We start from the raw sequence: 19,346 nt of genomic DNA, 5'->3' as shown, positions 1-19,346 counted from the left end.
TCTGGCAGGGAGGAAGTTCTTCACTGGCAATTGATATAGTTCAGATGTTGGCATTCAGTTCTGTATGGGAGATCACAATGTGAACCACTGATTGATCAGCTGAGGCAAGTGTGGGGTCAGCTGTGGGAGCACAGGTGAAAGTTATGTAGCTGTGCTCCCTGGAGGGGTGGAGTTCAACTCCACCTCCTCTGAGACCTCATTTAAGGGCTGACCCTCACTGAGGCAGCATCTCGTGGAGATTGCTTGCCAGGGAGGATTTTCTCAGCTCTGGTGAGTTCGCTTTTCCTTATATCTTCTGTATTTCTACCATTTTGCTTGTAATTGCTATCCTTGTTAGTACCAGCATAGTTACTGCCAATACAAGTTCATAGCACTGTCAGGAAATGTGAGTGGGAAAGCTGTCCTCAACGGTACAGTCCAAAGACTAATTTGGGCATTTGGGGAAGGCTGTGTAGAAAAGATTCATGTCTTAAATGTGCCCATTTGCCTTCAATTCCAGAAGCAGAAGATGCTTTTTTCAACAAGGAGAAGGTGCAGAAGGAGGTGAAGGCTGCACCAACCGAAAATGCCACACTGTGCTGCGAGGTGGCCCAGGAGAAGACGGAGGTGAAGTGGTACAAGGAGGGGAAACTGATCACCTCGAGCAAGAAGTTCAAGGCTGAGTCAGAGGGCAAACAGCGTCGGCTGGTGGTGAGCCAGGTGGAGAAGAAAGATGCAGGGGAGTACAGCTGCGAGGCTGCTGGCCAGAAACTCACCTTCAAGATTGATGTCACAGGTAAGACAGGTGTTGTCTGAAATACAGCAGAGATCAGTAAAGTAAAATCTAGTTTCTATTATACAGTGATCCAGTTGCAGTAGTCTGTGCTGAGGTTTTTCCCCTATACTTGATTGCCTGGGTTTGTAGCAAGTATTTGGATTTAGTATGGCACAAAGACCTGTTTCAGTCTGTCTGTAGAATAATAATTACTGATATATGTACAGTGGAAGCAATATTCAAGATATTATTCAAATCTCTCCAGTGCCTGAGATCCCAAACTGTAATTCTTGTTCACCGAAACATTTGACTAAGAAAAGTATGTGCAGTGAGGCTGGAGTGCATGTTGTACGTGCAGCCTTTCGTGGCAGGAGAAGCAGGAACTTCTCCTAGTAGTACACTGCCTTTTTACTATGCCTTTATGTTGGAGGCTGCATCTGGATAGGTGAGTCTGCTACTCACAGTAAGAGACCTGGTAGAGCTGACTATTGCCAGAGGTCAAAGTAAGATAGATATCTGCAAATCACACACAAAGAACAAAGGACTGCGTTGGTGAGCATATTTCCTTTGTGCCTTTGACAGTCACAGTTGTGGCAATGGTAGAGGCCATGAGGAGTCTGTTCAGGAAGCCAGGTGTACTGTTCTGGGTCATGAAAAGGCAGCCAGTGGTTTGACTATCACATGTTTATGTGTTTTGATGTTTCACAGTGGGTCTTAAGCAAAAGGAACTCAGGTTTTGGTTGCCTGCAGGTCAGATGTTCTTTTGGGTTCAATATGTTTGCATAGTGACTTGCAACCATGGGACTGGTGTTCAAGGACCCTCTTGGTTCCTTCAGTTCCTAGGTTCTTTCTTGCCTAGATTTGACACTTAGTTTCAACAGAAGAGCTGATATTCTCTAGTGAAGGCTATTAGTTTGGGCACAAGTGGTAACCTAAACCTGTTCCAACCTGTACATACAAACCTACAAGATGGTCTCATTTCAGTCCTTCTGTTTTTCTTTTCTTCCCTCAGAGCCAAAAGCTGTGTTTATAAACCAGGAGAAGGTGCAGAAAGAGGTGAGTGCTGCCCTGGCAGCAAGTGCTTCCCTCAGCTGTGAAGTAGCACAGGATCCAACTGGAGTAAAATGGTACAAGGATGGAAGACTGCTTGCCTCCTCCAGAAAGTTCAGAATGGAATCTGTGGGCAAAACACGGCGTCTGGTTGTGGAGCAGCTGGAGAAGAAAGATGCTGGAGAATACATCTGCGAGGCTGCTGGCCAGAAGATGACCTTCGAGCTGGAAACAACTGGTGAGCATTCAGAAATTCTCAGCCAGGATTTTGTAGCCTTGTTTTGAACTGGGTTTTAGGGTGAAATCTCAGTTTTCTTTGCACCTGACAGCGTGAGAATTTGCTCTGGCCCTTTGTGTACTTCCCCGGTGCTCAGCTGTTCCTTCCCTTACTTGGGGATAACATCATTTATTCAAGGTGATGTCCAAACGGGCTTGTTAACAGTCCTCTGCAGTGCTTTAAGCTGTCATATGTCAGCCAGAATTTATGCGTGTTCTATAGCCATTCCTACATGTTGAAAGCACTGCACTGTGCTTAAGCGTCAGCATATGTTCCAGTAAGTACAGTTCCATTAATTCTAGGGAATTGGGTGAATTAAGCATAGATCTGAAGGCTGCCTTTGCCCAGTGCAGAGATGGAAGGACTAATGTAGATTTGACTTGATATTTTCCCTTCTAGGATGGGAAGGAGCTCCGTCAAAGTAAAAAAGTGGGCATTACTTCCCAGGGAAATAAGAGAAGTCTCATTATTCACAGGCGGTGAACTCTCATTTTCTCTCTCAGTCTGCAACCAGGCTGGGTTGCTGTTTCAGTACTGGCTGTTTTATGCAGGAACTCTGCTCCTGAGGTTAATCCAAGTTGTATCCAGGCCCTTCAGAAGGAAAGGGAAATAGCAGCACAGAAATATGGTCTGATTCTGACATAAATAAGTGCAGACCTGGAGAGTTAAAAGGGATTGTGTGATGTTCAAGGGACTTTGAAGCAAAGATGTCCCCTAGGTAAGATTTGTGGCTGACATTCCCCATACATTGTGGGCACACAAGCTAAGGAGAGACTAGTGATGAGCATGCAGAGAAGCCAATGGTTCAGACAGGTTTGTAGTGACACGACATTGTAGAGTTCTGTCTAGTTCTCCTTGGCATAGTTTGGAAAATAAAGATGAGGTGATGGTGGTAACCAATAGGGCTTCCTCAAGGTCAAGCCATGCCTGACAAACTTGGTGGCCTTTCATGATGGAGTAACAGCATCAGTGGATAATGGGAGAGCAACTGACATCATCTACATGGACCTGTGCAGAGCATTTGATCCTGTCCTGCATGACGTCCTGGTCACCGAACTGGAGAAAAATGGTTTTGATGGATGGACCTGTTGCAGGATAGGGAACTGTCTGGATGGTCACACTCAGAGAGCTGCAGTCAATAGCTCAGTGTCCAGATGGAGGGTGGTGTTGGGACCAGTGTTATTTAACATTTTTGTAGGCAACATGGAGAGTGGAATCAAATGAACCCTCAGCAAGTTTGCAGATGACACCAAGCTGAGCGGTGCTGTTGATGTGCTAGAGGGAAGGGTGCTGGAGAGGTGGGCCCTTGGCAGCCTCATGAACTTGAGTGTGGCCAAGTACAAGGCCCTGCACCTGGGTCAGGGCAATCCCAAGCACAGGCACAGGCTTAGAGGAGAATGATTTGAGAGAAGCCTCGACCCTGAGGAGAAGAGTTGGTGTGGAGGGAGGTGTCCCTGCCTATAGCAGGGGGACTGGAACTAAATGACCTTAAAGATTCAGTCAGTTCTATTGTTTTTCTACCCTTAATTTTGCTTGAAAGGTTTTAGAATAAATGAGATTCTGGTTTCCATGAAAACTGTTTGCAGGGAGCTCCATTGTAGCTAGTAAGTCTATCTTTAATTTCAAGGGCAATAATGCATTGACTGTGTTGAAAAGGGAAATGACTCAGGAATGGATGATGGTTTAGAATAAAACATAATCCTACTTATTTTCTATGCAAATATGTGTAAGGAAAAGATGCTGCACTCAGTTCTGGAAATACCCTGACAAATATGTCTCTAGTATTTCACAGCTGGAGATATCAAGATTGTTAAACCACTGGAAGATGTGGAAGTGAATGAATATGGGAGTGCATCTTTTGTCTGTGAGATTTCACATGATGAGGTTCAGACCCAGTGGTACAAAGATGACAACAAGCTGAAGGCTGATGACAACATTAGAATGCAGCAAGATGGTAGGGTGTAAGAGGGGGATCTTTCTCCTGAGTGGGGGGTGGGTTGGAGATCAAGCATATAAGACATCTGAAATGAAGTGAAGAGGGTTCAGAAGCGAGTTCCCCTTTTGTTTTGGGACTGAGGTTTAGGTGGAACAAGTGACAGGTGGGAAGCTTAGTGTGGGAAGTGTGATGCTATCCCACCATCCCACACTGCCAGGAGCAGGTAGGAAATGAGTGCAGTTATTTCCAACGTGGGGGTGAACAGGGCAGTCAGTTCACCTCTCCAAAGAGGTTTTGTCTGACAGTGAGTGTGATCCTTCTGTATCAGGTACTTTGAAGGTGACGACGGCCACATTCGGTCAGTCCTTGTAGAAGCCATGTTTAGATTACACTTTGGTGGGGATGTGGACATGGGGGAATGGGTGGTTTCATTGACATGAGAGAACAGGCAGTGATGCTGTGAAACCAGATGGATGATGCTCAGCCTGGCCATGTGCCTCAGAGCTCTTTGCTCAAGGAAGCCAAGTGTAGTTGTGGGTTTGCTCTCAAGAGCACAGTTTGGTAGGGATGAGTTGGTGGCTGGACTAGATGACCTTAGTGGTCTTTTCCAGCCTTAGTGACTCTTTGGTTCTCTGCATCAGGAAAGAGCTACTTGCTGACTTACACACGTGTCCAAGTCAAGGATGCATCAGAAATAAAATCTGTAGCAGAAAAGGCAGAATCTCATGAATCTTGTGCCCATCTTACAGTTAAAGGTAATTATGCTTCTGATGATGATTTTGATTAAATTATCTTATGTTATAAACGAGCTAACATCCTTTGCTTTAATGTCAAGGAAGTTAAACACCACCAGGGCCTTTCACAGAAATAAAAACTCCTACCTACCTACCTTTCTGCCCACAAAACATCCAGCTTCTCTTTTGGAATTTACTTTTGCAAAGTAAGATGGATTATTTTCTTAGGAGGTTGATTTTCTACGTTTAGACTTCAGATTTGTGTTTGAACGTTGAGGGATAAAAAACATAGCTTGACCTTTTCTTCATTTTCTCTTGCTGTTTGAAAAGAACACAGGGTTTTGGTTTTTTTTTTTAATATATACAATGTCAGGGTATATATATGATGTTAAGTGTGATAAAGAAAAGGGAGACATTTGAGTTAGCACACTACTCAAGAGTTCAGTCCCCAGCTTTGCCACTGTTACAATTATAAGGGCAAGAACTTCCTGGAAAATGAATTTCTCCTAAGTAGAGTCATTACATTTGAGCTACAGAGACCTTTACTAGGTGAAAACTTGTTGTTCAGAGCTAAGTTGCTGTATTTAACCAAAGTAATTATCAATGTCCGTGTTTCAATGAACCTCTTTTCCATTTCGTAATGCGAGGAGTTTGATATTGGGATGGGAAGGTCATGGTTTGATTTAGATGTTGGACTGGGAATCAGAAGATCTGGGCTCTTTTCAGGTTGTCAATCTTATTGTCTGACTTCTTAACAACATTCTTTTCTTTCTATTATTTTTTAATGGTGTTTCAAGGCATTCTGAGCTGATAGGTGTAGTGTTCATGTGCAGTAATGCTGACGTGAGTAAGTGGGGTGATAATGTAAGGGTTTTTTACATTCCTTCTAAATCTCTGCTTTCTCTTGTTCCATCCTTCTTAAAGAGCAATCCATTAATCTAGTAAAGGAGCTGTGTGATGAGGATGTGACTGAGCCTGAAAAAGCCAAATTTGAATGCGAGATATCCATTCCTTCTGTGAAACCTCCCAAGTGGTATCTACGTGGGGAAGTCTTACAGGCTGGCAGAAACTTGATTATGCAGCAAGAAGGCACCATCCACCAGCTTGCCATAGCGATAACCACCACTGATATGACAAGCACCATTCAGTTCTCAATTGGCAAATCCAAATCCACAGCCAATCTGCTTGTCAGAGGTAACATATCCAGGCTTTGAAAACACTGCACTGTGCAAAGATCTGTTTGAATAGCTGTGATGTGCTTACTATTCAGATCTACAGAGCTGAGGTTTTGTCCTTGGCTATACCAAAGAAGTCAAATCAGGTGAAATTAATTGTATTTCTGAACTAGACAAGGTTAAGTTTGGTAGCACCTATATTTGATGCAGTTTGTCATTGATTTCATCTGAAAGAAACTTGCAGGCTTTTTATCTGCTGTTGTCCCCAGCATAAGAGTCTCCATTCACACCCTAAAGTACTTGTTATATTTTCAACTCACTCTTATTTGAATAAAAGCCTCAACAATTGGGAGCAATTTAATAAGCACAGAACAAGAGCTGGACCTTGCATTTGGTAGATAATATACAGTATTACTTTATAGAAATGTAGTCAATGGCATTCCCTATAGACAATCGTTTGTTTTATCTTTAGAGTCGTTCAAAGAACCATTGTGAACATGACATTAATTGGAATGGAATACACGCAAGAGACTTTCCTCTTCTTCCAATTGTCCTCATCCTTTCTTCTCTTCCACCCCTGCTTTGCAGATTACCATATAGAAATCACCAGGAAGTTGGAGGACAAGACAGCTTTGGAACATCATTCTGTCATCCTGTCCTGTGACTTCAGGCCTTCTCCAAAGGTTGTGAAATGGTTCAAAGGCCACACACTCATCAAGCCCTCTGAGAAGTACAAGATCAAGAGGGATAAGCATTCAGCAGAGCTCAAGATTCTGAAGCTGAAGCCCGATGATGCTGGTGTGTACAAGTCCAAGGCAGGAATTGCAGAGACTGAGGCCACGCTGACAGCTGAAGGTATGAGCAGGGGGGGTGGTCTCTTCCATGTCCTATTTCACCTCAGATTTCTCTTCTTGGGGTTGATTTCTGCCGTTCTCTCCTGCTAACTTTATAAATGTATAATCTTCACTGAGAAGATTACACAAAGATCATCTAGTCCAACCATTCTAACACATCCCAGTATGATTTATAGTAACAGTGGTAACAGTTCACCTTGTTTCCTCACAGCCCACAATGTAGAAGTAACCTGCAGGATGTAGAAATTGAAGAGAGCTCTGCTGTCTTCTCCTGCGAGCTGTCCCATGATGACGAGGACGTGGAATGGTTCCTGAATGGCAGCCTCCTTTACACCAACAATTACAATGACATCAAGAACGTTGGCAATTGCTGCACACTGACAATGAAGCAGGTTAAGCCTGAGGATGCTGGCACAGTGACAGTGAAGTCAGACAAGGTGTCAGAAAGCGCACCTGAAGGTGATAGGTGGGTCTGATCACAGCCCTCCTGGATGTAAGAGATGCTAAGGAGCTCCAGTTCATTCTATTGTGCAGCAGTCCTGCTTCTAAAGCTGACCTCTCTGGGGTGACAAGTCATCAGAGGCTTTCTTCCAGTGGAAGGTTCCATTGCAGCAGATATCAACGAAGGAGGATGGTTTTGGTGTCCTGCCAAAGCATTCCATTGCTTTTTATCATCATTTTATTTAGCACAAGGAGAGTTACAAGAGCAGTTTCTTTTACTGCTTCAGTAACATGCAGTGTCAATGCTGTTGTCTCCAAGGATTTATGACTGCAGGGAGAGATCATTCAGTGTGTGTTTTGCCTCTGGGATGACTAATGACCAGGCTGTGAGCAACCTGATCTAGCTGTGAATGTCCCTTTTTATTGCAGGGGAGCTGGGCTAGATGGCCTTTAAGGGTCTCTTCCAATTCTAAGGGTACTGTGATTCTAATCTGCTCTCCCCAGCAATTAAGTTCTTTTACTCTATGCGCTCAGAGTTTGAAGGATTTCCTCTTTCTCCTTTCTTTTGCATTTGGTGGAAGTTTTTTCCCCAGTATAAACATCTGATGTGTGAAATAGAAGATAGATAAAAGGAGTCAATAAAACAGGAAAATCAAAAGTGTTCAGCATCTTATCCTCTTAATCCTGTGGCCTGCTGTATGAGCTGTGCTCCGTGTGAGGGCAATGCCAGCTCTCCAGCTTTAGAAGAGCTGCATCCCAATTACTTCATATGATATCAGTCCCACCCACCGGCAATGCAGGCTGTCCCTCCTGTTCCCTGTATTCTCCTACTGATTAGTTCAGAATTCCATAAAGTGCATTCAGTCAACACACATGAAACCGCTTTAGGTTCTATATTGGTGTTGTCAGTACTGGTAAAGATTTATTTATCCCTCTTTAAAAATCTGAAAGCAACTGGAAATGTCTCAACTACTGTATCACATTGTTCTGTTTTGCCCTTTTAATTGCAGAGAAGCCTGCTGTCTTCATGAAGTCCTTGGATGATGTTTTTGGTGAGGAGCGGGGTGTGATTAAATTGGAATGCGAAGTCTCTAAAGAGAAGGTCAAACCAGTGTGGAAGAAGGACGGTGTTCTGCTCACTTCTGGCAACAAGTATGAGCTGGTACAGTCTGGGAAGACCCTATATCCCCTTATCCATGACTTCGAGAAGTCAGATGCAGGTTTCTATACCTGTGATATTGTCCGTGATGTTGCCAAGTCAAAGGTCGGCATTCAGGGTAAGTACTGTGGAAAGTAAAGGAGTGCTGAAAGCACATTCAGTGTGGTCACTATGTCTTACACCTATTCCCCCGTGAGCCTTAATAGTTTCTACAATAGAAGTGTATTACTGCAATTTAGCACAGTGATGTCTGGAAAATTCCCATTGCTTTTGATGTGAATGTATCTCATTTTGCCATGAAAATCACCAAACACATCAAGAATGTCCTGGAAATATTTCCTTTCTAAACATCCCTAAAATGGAGAAATGGTTTGAACACCAGTAGGGGTAGGATGGTAACAAATTAGCTAATAGAAACATTTAATTTCTTGTCGTAGGCAAAACCCTTTTTCTCACGCAGCATCCTAGAGTTGTCCTCTCTGTTAGGTTGTTCCCTCTGTAGCTCATTGAATCTTCATTGTGCTCCATGGACTGAGCTGCTCTAATTGTAGTTCTTCCAGAGCAAAGACAAGAGATTCATGTCTCTTTTTTTTTTATAGCTTTCTGGTAATTCTGAGTGGAGAATGTCTTAGAGAATACATCAGTAAGGAATGCAGCCATGTTCTGCAAATCCGAAGTTAAAACACCAGTACTGCTACTCATGTCAGTCACAAATGCCTTTTCTCCATATAAACCTCATACTAACGTATCTCTTACCTTCCAGAGCTGAATAGTGGCATTACCAAACGGCTGAAAACCACTGAAATCCAGGAGGGAGAAGATTGTACTTTTGAATGCATTCTGTCCCATGAAAGCATTGATGAGTTCAACTGGACACTGAATGGAAGCAGAGTGAAAAATGGTGGGCGATTTAAAGCTTCTAACGTGAGTCGGAAATATACTCTCATTATCAAAAGTGTGACTCCTACTGACGCTGGGGAAGTCGTTTTTACTGCCCGTGGTCTAACCTCCAAAGCCTCTCTGTCTGTGAAAGGTAATGAGATGGGAGAGATTCTGGGGTCTGATTCCTTCAACTGTCTTCTGATAAGATTGTCGTGAGAGCTAACTCATAATATGGTTAAAGTGAATAGCAACCTTCTACTTAAACCTTGAAGCACTGAGAATTTCTCTTAAAAATAAGTAAAAGGACAAAACATTTTACACAAATGTGAGAACTACCCAAAGCACTGGGGTAGTGTTGGAAATGGGCATCTCACTACAGCTTGTTCCATTAACAGTAAATCAGGAATGATCTGTTGAGGGAACTGTGGGAGCAAATATCCTCTAAGTATAAGCTGAAGGGATGGCCTTCACATCATCTAGCTGTACAACAAATTCCTATCTAGAGCATGTGCATCTGAGAGCATCATCCGAGGCTCCCAGTGTGATGAGTGGAGAGAAGAGAGAGGCAGTTTTCAGACATGGTTCATCATCCTCAATTGGGTAGATTTAAGAGAGAATAAATGCTGCCTGGAATTCTATTGTCTGTACTTTGCAGATTACTGCTGGCTGTAGGATGGCGTCTGTTGCAAGTGCCTCTCTAACTTATCTCCAGCATGTAGATGCATGTATTTTGAGAGAGGCATCCTACCCTAAGTGTATGTTACTCAAAAAGCAATGTTTTCTTCCAGGAAAACCTACTGAGGTTTCAAAACAGCTGGAGGATAAGACAGCAGCAGCAGGGCAGGACATCAGCCTGAGCTGTGAGCTGTCAAAGCCGGATTTGAACATCAGGTGGTACAAGGATGGCAAAGCAATCAGAAAAAGCCAGAAGTACGACTTGCAGCAGGAGGGAAGGAACTGGGGCCATTCTGATCATCCATGACTCTACTGCCAAGGACAGTGGGGAGTACCCCTGTGAGACAGAGGACTCCATAACAAAAGCCAGGGTCACTGTGCAAGGTGAGTTGAAAAGCACACTGGGGATGGCATGTAGAGAAGTCGAGGTAAATATCTGCAGCCTGTGGGTGATGTTTTTCTCTTCTGTTTCCTTGAGCAGGATCAATTCTTAGTTTTCAGAAAATATGATGGATTAAAATCTTTTCCTTAAAATAATCTGGAAACCGAATGATTCTCCAGTGCGATGTGGATCTGGGCAGCCTGGTCTGGTGGTTGGTGGCCCCTTGACAGGGGGTTTAAAACTAGATACTCTTTGAGGTCCTTTCCTACTCAGGCCACTCTATGATTCTGTGATCATTCTATGGTTCTATGATCTTGGTTGTTAGTGAGCCAAGAAAAGATGGCAATCTGAATTAGTCTATATTGAATATGTGTAATCAAAACTATATGCAGTTTATCAGATGAGATCCTACCAGCGCATGTATAATGGTATTGAACTTTCCAGATATCTACTGGAATTATCAAACCTATGTAAATGGGTGGACTCTGTGGACTTCTTAGATTCTTTGCATCTCTATGTGATGTTCTAGAAGTGAGGGCAAAGGAGATTCAGGACACCTCTGTATGCTTGAGACTTGTTCGGGTAACAAATCCCTTTGTCCCACACCCTCATCCCCCTCTTTTCCTTCCAGAAAAACCTAGTTACTTTATCAAGGAACTTTCAGATCTGAAAACTGAAGAAAGTGGAACTACAATTTTTTCATTTCAGTGCGAGAAATGCTCATACACCGTCATATGGAGGAAAGGCATTGCTGAGCTCAGGCCTGGCAGGAAATACGAGATGGCACAGAAAGGACGAGACCTGCAGCTGAGCATAAGAAATCTGGAGAAAAGTGACAGTGACGTGTACACCTGTGACATTGGTGATGCCCAGTCCAGAGCCAAGCTGGTTGTACAAGGTATGTGTGAGAGCCATATGACTGCGCATCCTGTTTCTCCACTCCCAAGACATTATCCTGGTAGAATTTGTACATTTATGGCAGGTCTTTGGGGCTGCAGCTGTCTGGCCTGAATAGCGGTTCACAAGCCATGCACAGAGCGAGCTGCATGGAAAGGGAAAGAACTACCAACTAGAGCAGTGCCATTGAGAACTTTATGTATCATTTAAAAACCAAAAATGCTGATGTACGGTGAGGCTGGTGACCCAGAAATCAGTGTGAACTTTCTATCTCTGACCTTTCTGAGTTAAAAATAGTTCTCTAAAGTTCTAGGCAAAAATTCCCTGATGCAGCATTCTGGGTAGTTGTCACGGTTTAAACAAAAATTTACCTGTGTTCGTGACAGGGGGGCCACAGGCAAGCGAGGTGCTAGAAGGAGCTGAACCTCAGTCCCAGCTACTTCAGAAGCAGCCCGAACCCCCTCATACACGGCTAAGATCTCCTTCTCAGTTTAAGCATAGCACTCCTCAGACCCTTTATATGCTCGACTCCAAAATCCCAGGGGTCGGCCTTGGGTCTCTCCTGAAGCTCTTTGCCACAAACTCCAAGTGGGACCTTTTTCTCCAGCAGCAGTGTAGATTATGTTTTTCACATCCTGTCCCGTCCGTACTGGCCCCAAGGCCACGGCATGGGCTATCTCTTGTTTTATCTGCTCAAAAGCCTGCTGCTGCTTAGGGCCCCATGAGAAATTATTCTTCTTCCACGTTACCTGATAGAGGGGGCTCACTATGTGGCTGTAGTTTGGGACATGCATTCTCCAAAAGCCCACTACTCCCAGGAAAGATTGGGTCTCTGTCTTGTTGGTGGGCAGAGACATAGCAGTGATTTTGTCAGTCACATCTGCTGGGATGTGTCGATGCCCATCTTGCCGTTTTACACCTAAAAACTGGATTTCCTGGGCAGGCCCCTTCACCTTGCTGCGCTTAATGGGAAAACCAGCTTGCAAAAGAATTTGGATTATCTGTTTTCCTTTCTTGAAAACCTCTGCTGCTGTATGGCCCCACACGACAATATCATCAATATACTGCAAGTGTTCGGGAGCATTACCCTGTTCCAAGACAGCTTGGATCAACCAATGGAAATGGTTGGGCTGTGCTTCCACCCTTGAGGTAAACAGTTCCAGGTATACTGAACAGCTCTCCAGGTAAAAGCAAACTGTGACCTACATTTTGCAGCCAATGGGATGGAAAAGTAGGCATTAGCAATGTCAATGATGGCAAACCACCTTGCTTCTTTTGACTCCAGTTCATACTGGAGTTCTATCATGTCTGGTACAGCAGCACTCAATGGAGGTGTGAATTCATTCAGGCCACGGTAATCCAGCGTCAGCCTCCATTCTCCATTGGCTTTACGCACTGGCCATATGGGGCTGTTAAAAGGCGAGTGAGTTTTGCTAATCAATCCCTGCTTCTCTAATTGGCGAATTAGCTTGTGAATGAGGAGCAATGAGTCCCTATTGGTGCGGAACTGCTGTCTTGTACCACTTTGGTGGCAATTGGTACCACTTGGTCTTTTACCTGGAGCAACCCCACAGCAGAAGGATCATCTGACAGACCAGGTAAAGCTGACAGCTGCTTAACACAGTTTGTGTTAACAGCAGCTATCCCAAAGGCCCATCGATAGCCCTTGGGATCCTTAAAATATCTCATCCTAAGGTCATCAATACCCAAAATACATGGAGCCTCTGGACCAGTCACAGTAGGGTGTTTTTGCCAGTTTTTACCATTGAGGCTTATTTCGGCCTCCAACATAGTCAATTCTTGGGAACCCCCAGTCACTCCATGGATCTATATTGGTTGTGTCCCTTGGTGACTTGAGGGCATTAGGGTGCATTGTGCGCCAGTGTCCACCAAGGCTTTATATTTCTGTGGTTGAGATGTGCCAGGCCACCTAATCCACACAGCCCAGTATACTCTATTGTCCCTTTCCCCGCCCAGGCTGTAGTCAGGGCCCCTCTATTGGTTACCTCGATGGCTTGCAGCAACTGGAACTTCCCCCCTTTTGGGGCATGTAGCCCTGTCTTTCATGTCTCATGTCCAGTTCCACATGTTGTTTGAAGCACCATCTTAGAGGCAGCCTTTATTTCTCCAGCCCACCACTCTCTTGTACCACGAGAGCTCTCCTGCTTCTCGCTGTGATGTGAGACCAAATGGAAGGCCCTGCAGAAGTCTGGGTAGGTGATGTCAGTTGCTGTTCCTTTCCCCAACTGGTGCTGGGAAAAGCAGGGAATGGGACTGGGAGACATCCCGGCGGTGGGATCCTGCCTAAGCAGAACTGAATGGCTGTTCTGATCCATGTATTTTAACCTGAGTGAATCTGAAACTAATGAGGGAGGTGAGGGACCTGTGGGAAGAAAATGTATGTGCCGCAGTTTGTGGTGCAAGGTGTTCTAGGAGCTGCTGGTAACAGTGCCCAGAAGTCTTCCTTTTTTGACGGGGAGAGGATTAACAAGGTTATTTTAATGAATCTATTTCCTTTCTGTTCATCTTTCATACTACCTCTCAAAAAACTGTCTGTGGATTCTGTCATAGTTTTGTGCTGTTGCTGTCAATATTCTACATCATAACATCATGTGCAGTATGAATCATTAATTGAGGGTATAAATAGTGGAATCATGTACAAAAGAAAAAGGGTTAAAGAGAAAGTAAATTTATGTGTGGATTCTATGCATTCTCAAGTAGTAGTTCTTGCTAAAGAGAATTCGTGTGCACTCTGTGCTTTCATCTGCACAAAGGATCTTGTAATCATCTCTGTCTGTGTTTCTTTTAGACCCAGAGATGGAGCAGAGAGGAACACAGACTTGGGTGGATCTTCATTCAGGAGCAGGGACACGTCATGCTCATCTGAGGTGTCTGGCTGACAACAAGAGCAGAGAGGTAATTTTCATAGGGTCGCGTGCCCATTTTATTTTTTTTTTTCATTCATGATGCATAGAGGCGTTCCCCAGACAAAGTGAGCATTTCTCAACTGGACTTTCTAGAAATGAGCTAGGCAGTGAAAATGGGTTTGAAGCATTCCTAAGAGCCCCGCAAGAGAATGCTGAGAGTTAATCTGGCACCCTCCTTTGGAAACGTCCGTTGTCTGTCAGCTCATCAGCTGTGCCTTAACACCTCCCATTGCGCTGCCACACCAGGATAGAATTCCAAGCCCACACTGAGTCCTGGAATGTTGTGGTGCCGTGTTGGAATCAGATGTGACCACGTGGTCTTGGCTCCCCGCCTTGTGGGGGGACATGGTGGACCAGGCTGTTGGCCGTTGGTGATGTCATAAGCGTCTGGAATGAGGGGAGGAGCGGTGCGTTCTGTGTTCCTTTGTGGGTGATCTAGTGGTCGGAGTGGTTGCTTGATTTGTTGTTCTTGTGCGTTTAGTGTCGTTAGTGCCGTTAGTTGGCGTTGGCAGTTGGCGTTGGCAGTTGGCGTTGGCAGTTGGCGTTGGCAGTTGGCGTTGGCAGTTGGCGTTGGCAGTTGGCGTTGGCAGTTGGCGTTGGCAGTTGGCGTTGGCAGTTGGCGTTGGCAGTTGGCGTTGGCAGTTGGCGTTGGCAGTTGGCGTTGGCAGTTGGCGTTGGCAGTTGGCGTTGGCAGTTGGCGTTGGCAGTTGGCGTTGGCAGTTGGCGTTGGCAGTTGGCGTTGGCAGTTGGCGTTGGCAGTTGGCGTTGGCAGTTGGCGTTGGCAGTTGGCGTTGGCAGTTGGCGTTGGCAGTTGGCGTTGGCAGTTGGCGTTGGCAGTTGGCGTTGGCAGTTGGCGTTGGCAGTTGGCGTTGGCAGTTGGCGTTGGCAGTTGGCGTTGGCAGTTGGCGTTGGCAGTTGGCGTTGGCAGTTGGCGTTGGCAGTTGGCGTTGGCAGTTGGCGTTGGCAGTTGGCGTTGGCAGTTGGCGTTGGCAGTTGGCGTTGGCAGTTGGCGTTGGCAGTTGGCGTTGGCAGTTGGCGTTGGCAGTTGGCGTTGGCAGTTGGCGTTGGCAGTTGGCGTTGGCAGTTGGCGTTGGCAGTTGGCGTTGGCAGTTGGCGTTGGCAGTTGGCGTTGGCAGTTGGCGTTGGCAGTTGGCGTTGGCAGTTGGCGTTGGCAGTTGGCGTTGGCAGTTGGCGTTGGCAGTTGGTTGCAGCGACTCGGCACGGACTCAGATGTGAACGATCCAAATCGTTTATTACATGTTCTCACATCCCTTATATACCTTCACAAGTTGTTATTTTCTAACTTTCCCATCCGCCCTTACAACTTTCCCAAACATCTTACATGTCAACAAAGCATTCTACAAAACACTTTTCAACTGTCCATGCAGGCACATAACCAATCAGAGCTGTGAGACTCTTCTTCTCCTTGCAGAGGTGTCCTTGGTTCTCATGCTGTTTATCTTGCTCCACAGCTGCTGCTCTGAACAGCTTTTCTTGTATTCCCACAATTCCCCCTTTTTTGTTTATTGACAAGCTACTACCATACTATAAAATAATAGCACTAATTATATTAATAACATAATCATTATAACTCAATCAAGGCCTCGATTGACAATATTCTAAATGTGAAAAAAGAGACAAGTCAAATACAACATAACAACATTACTGTTAAACCCACTAAAAAGAACAAACATGTTTGTACTGCAACCTAAGTTTCTGCAACCTGAAAATAAATCCATGAGGGTCCCATTGTGTTAATCTGTAACTGATCAGGAAAAGTCTTCAATTTTTATATACTCTGATATATTGATTTTTAATGACCACTAAAATTTGTGCAGTAAATGCTTTTAAGATGTTCATAACCATGCTCTACCAACTGAGTTATCCGGGCTAATAATTGATTAATGATCGCACAATTTAATGGAATATCATGTCAAAGAGAACCAATTTTAGAGGACAAATGTACTAGAGTATCACTAGGGGCATTAATACTTATTGACCCTTGAGAAACAGCAAGCCATGTTGGTGGTGGATGTGACAGGTAGTGCCAGCAGGGCGTCCCCTGCTTCAAGGTGCACCTTTCCTCTCTCACCCATCACAGATTCTCTCCTGCATTCAGGGTCTGAAGGATTTCTTCCAGTTGTACACCACATCCGCATGGCCAGTGCGTGATATAGAGCCCAAGTGGAACACCTGCTTGGAAAACAGAATAAACCATCAAATTTAGTTCTATTAGCGTGCACTTTTGTCTAAAATGATGCATGGTTATATTTTCAGATCCCAATTAATTGGATGTAAAAGAGGTATCCGTTCTATGATACAGGGTCATCTCTTTGCCTGGGATTCCTTTCCAGGTTTTGTCTTTGCAAATTAAGAAAAGCTAATTAATAGGCTAATAACATCATAACCAAACAGTACTAAAACATTAAAAGAGCTATTCCTGTAGACTCTAGCATTGATTAGATCAAATCCTGTTTAATACACATCTGATCTATTACTAAAATAGAAGAAGCACACAACATCCTAGCTAATGCCTTAAACTCTAAATCTTGAGACTGCATTCACCTGTATGTGCTGTGGAAAATACTTAAGAAGAATGAGTATCTATTGTTACAGGTGCATATTTTAGACGGCCAAATTCAGGAACGTGAGTGACATCTGTCTGACACAGTTGAAGAGGTGCTGTGCCACATGGATTTGTCCGAGTCGGAGGCAAAGAGCTATCAGTCAAATTATGTAGCTGATATTCAGTCATAAACACGGTGTATTGCATAGGAGAGAGGATCATTCTTAACACAGTTTTCCAATCATGAGGGGTCATAGCGTAACTGTCACTGTTTGCAACCAAAAGATTGTATGTAAAGGCTGACTGAACTCCGAATGTTCTCACTGACTCCCTTAGCTCCTTCACTGCCTCATAAGGCAGAGATTCCAAACGGGGGACCTGATTAGGAAAGGTCTGCAACGTGTCAGCATCACCCCTTAATATTGTTTCTTTTTTGCATTGCTCTAAGACATCACAGTACGCTGTAGGGAAATTTGTCATTCCTGCTTCCTTCAAAGTATCATCAGGAGGAAATGCGTCCGATTCTCTTTCTGGATCTTCTGGACCGGGGTCACAACGATCCCCTGGTTTCGATCCGTCCGTGTCTTTAACCACGTTACACGCCAGCTGCACAGACGCAGCAGCGCACGACGTGGGGGGGAGGAGGGCAGAAGCGGCGCGACGAGCGTCGTAGGCGGAGCGAAGGGCGAGGGCGCCGTAGAGGGCGGCAACGCGGCGAACGTCGGGGGAGGAGCGAACGGCGGGAGCGCGAAGGGGGGCGGCCGCGGCCCCTCGTCTCCCCGAATCGGGGAGGGGTCGGAGCCGCCAGTCGGATCCGGGCACGGGCCGCTTCCCGCAGCGAGAGGCAGCGGCGGGGTTGGGACGGAGGGCGGCAGGGAATGGTCGGAATAAATTCTTTCCCATCGTGATTGCTTAATCCCTTCCATTATCCGGCTCCAAACGGGCAACAGCTTAGCAGCCTTTCTGTCTTTAGCGAGAGAAGCCTCGTAGAGTTTTGAGCCGATTTTGTCCCAAAGTTCTCCATCGAGAGAGAACTCAGTTTTTGGAAATTCAGGGACATTTTTGCTTATCCATTTAAGAAGAGTAGCTAATGCTTTAGTAGACACAGTCTTATCCTGATACGGTAACACTGACCGCAATACTTCGAGATTTACTTTCTGCTCCTTCGTTAGTGAGCTCCCCATAGTTCCCGACTGCTCACCTTCTGTCCTGCAGAACGGTGCGGGTGCGCGCAAAACAGTCTCTCCGAAGTTCAGTCGGGCGACGCTGCCGGACCGGGCTCGCTCAGCCGCGGGTTGATTTGCCCCACGTTGGGCGCCATTTGCAGCGACTCGGCACGGACTCAGATGTGAACGATCCAAATCGTTTATTACAAGTTCTCACATCCCTTATATACCTTCACAAGTTGTTATTTTCTAACTTTCCCATCCGCCCTTACAACTTTCCCAAACATCTTACATGTCAACAAAGCATTCTACAAAACACTTTTCAACTGTCCATGCAGGCACATAACCAATCAGAGCTGTGAGACTCTTCTTCTCCTTGCAGAGGTGTCCTTGGTTCTCATGCTGTTTATCTTGCTCCACAGCTGCTGCTCTGAACAGCTTTTCTTGTATTCCCACAGTTAGTGTTGGCAGTTAGTGTTGGCAGTTAGTGTTGGCAGTTAGTGCCTTTATTGCCTTTTTCTTCTCACCGTCGTGCGCAGCAGCTTGTAGGTAAGCTGAGCTGGCGTGGGATGGATGGGTGGGCAGTGAGGTGTTGAGAACTGCTGGCTGTCGGAGCTCACAGCACCGTATTGCTTACTCTTGACCATCAGACATAATTTTCCCCTGGTACACACGTTCCAAAGGGGGTATCCGTAAAGTTGGCACCTGTCCCGTGCTTCTTCCATTGTCTTTGCTCAGTAGTGGAAGCATTGTAAAGTTGCTGGGCGGACAGGCATCACGTAGCCTGAGACTCAGCATGTCTTGCAGCAAGTGGATGGGACGGTTGTGCTGTGTGTGTTATTCCATGGATGTCTTAGCCCTGCTCACTGACCTGCTCTTTCTCTCTCCTCTCCTCACCCTCCGCCCACTGCCTCGGTGCAGCTTTTGCTCTCATTCCATCCGAGCAAAGCGACAACTGCTGCAGATAGCTTGAGGTGATCTCACTGCCAGGTACGTGCCATGATTTGTCCCCCCACATGGTTTTGCCACATGGTATGTGAATGTAGTTCTGAAGAAGTCTGTCCATACTGTGCTGTGTGAATAGAGAAAACAGAAGTGTGTTTCTGCTCTGTTCCAGCTGTTCACACTTGCTGTGATGGGTGCTGCGTGCAGTGAGATCAGCCGTGAGCCTGAGGTGGCGGCGACGGAGGTACAGTATGAAGCTCTGGCCGGTCTTTGTTCCCTGTGTTGAACCATTAGAAGGAGCTGCAGATGTACTCTCCTGCAGGAAAGAATGGGCCAAAAAGGGCCTGGCCAGCTGTCTGCGCCAGTGCCATTGCTGATGAGTCTGGGTAGAGAGAGATGCATCTTTGCATGGCCTGGCAATGCACACCAGGAAGGGAAATAACTGTGATGAGACGTGCAGCTCCTTCTGAAGCGCTCCTGATAAGGATAGAGCGCATTTGCTGCAGCTTTCTCTGCAGATGTGCTC

The 19,346-nt window shown here is 45.4% G+C and overlaps 2 protein-coding genes across 5 annotated transcripts; both read left to right on the top strand.

The window, feature by feature from the left end:
* The first annotated feature begins 3,117 nt into the window (after positions 1-3,117).
* On the top strand, positions 3,118-9,507 carry LOC146755495 (obscurin-like). The gene is made up of 5 exons (XM_085525515.1): positions 3,118-3,150; positions 3,864-4,035; positions 4,659-4,772; positions 8,232-8,498; positions 9,144-9,507. Exons 1-5 carry the CDS (start codon positions 3,118-3,120, stop codon positions 9,476-9,478), a joined length of 921 nt encoding a protein of 306 aa, XP_085381641.1. The 3' UTR covers positions 9,479-9,507.
* A 543-nt stretch (positions 9,508-10,050) lies between these two features.
* On the top strand, positions 10,051-19,259 carry LOC146755494 (obscurin-like). Of its 4 annotated transcripts, none has more exons than XM_085525459.1 (5): positions 10,051-10,321; positions 11,028-11,217; positions 14,026-14,132; positions 18,797-18,865; positions 18,993-19,259. In XM_085525459.1, exons 2-4 carry the CDS (start codon positions 11,100-11,102, stop codon positions 18,851-18,853), a joined length of 282 nt encoding a protein of 93 aa, XP_085381585.1. In that variant the 5' UTR covers positions 10,051-10,321; positions 11,028-11,099; the 3' UTR covers positions 18,854-18,865; positions 18,993-19,259. The 4 variants fall into 4 exon arrangements, 3 of the variants coding, with proteins under 3 accessions (XP_085381585.1, XP_085381584.1, XP_085381586.1); XM_085525458.1 differs by lacking the exon at positions 10,051-10,321 and adding an exon at positions 10,405-10,901; XM_085525460.1 differs by lacking the exon at positions 10,051-10,321 and adding an exon at positions 13,348-13,429 and having other exon boundaries at positions 10,968-11,217.
* The last annotated feature ends 87 nt before the right edge of the window (positions 19,260-19,346 follow it).

The sequence above is a fragment of the Coturnix japonica genome, chromosome 32 (assembly GCF_054131305.1).
Source record: "Coturnix japonica strain WE chromosome 32, WE-NBRP24, whole genome shotgun sequence".
Lineage (NCBI taxonomy): Eukaryota > Metazoa > Chordata > Aves > Galliformes > Phasianidae > Coturnix > Coturnix japonica.
The sequence above is the reverse complement of the archived record's forward strand: the minus strand, read 5'-3'. Positions and strand labels throughout refer to the sequence as shown.

Bases quoted from the DNA above. Each gene is read 5' to 3' on its own strand.
- LOC146755495 (XM_085525515.1), top strand. From the start codon at position 3,118: ATGACGTCCTGGTCACCGAACTGGAGAAAAATG. The intron at 3,151-3,863 runs GTTTTGATGGAT...ATATGTCTCTAG, and splicing joins CACCGAACTGGAGAAAAATG to TATTTCACAGCTGGAGATAT. The intron at 4,036-4,658 runs GTAGGGTGTAAG...TCTCTGCATCAG, and splicing joins CATTAGAATGCAGCAAGATG to GAAAGAGCTACTTGCTGACT.
- LOC146755494 (XM_085525458.1), top strand. From the start codon at position 10,794: ATGGGTGGACTCTGTGGACTTCTTAGATTCTTTGCATCTCTATGTGAT. The intron at 10,902-11,027 runs GTAACAAATCCC...TTTTCATTTCAG, and splicing joins TATGCTTGAGACTTGTTCGG to TGCGAGAAATGCTCATACAC. The intron at 11,218-14,025 runs GTATGTGTGAGA...TGTTTCTTTTAG, and splicing joins AGCCAAGCTGGTTGTACAAG to ACCCAGAGATGGAGCAGAGA.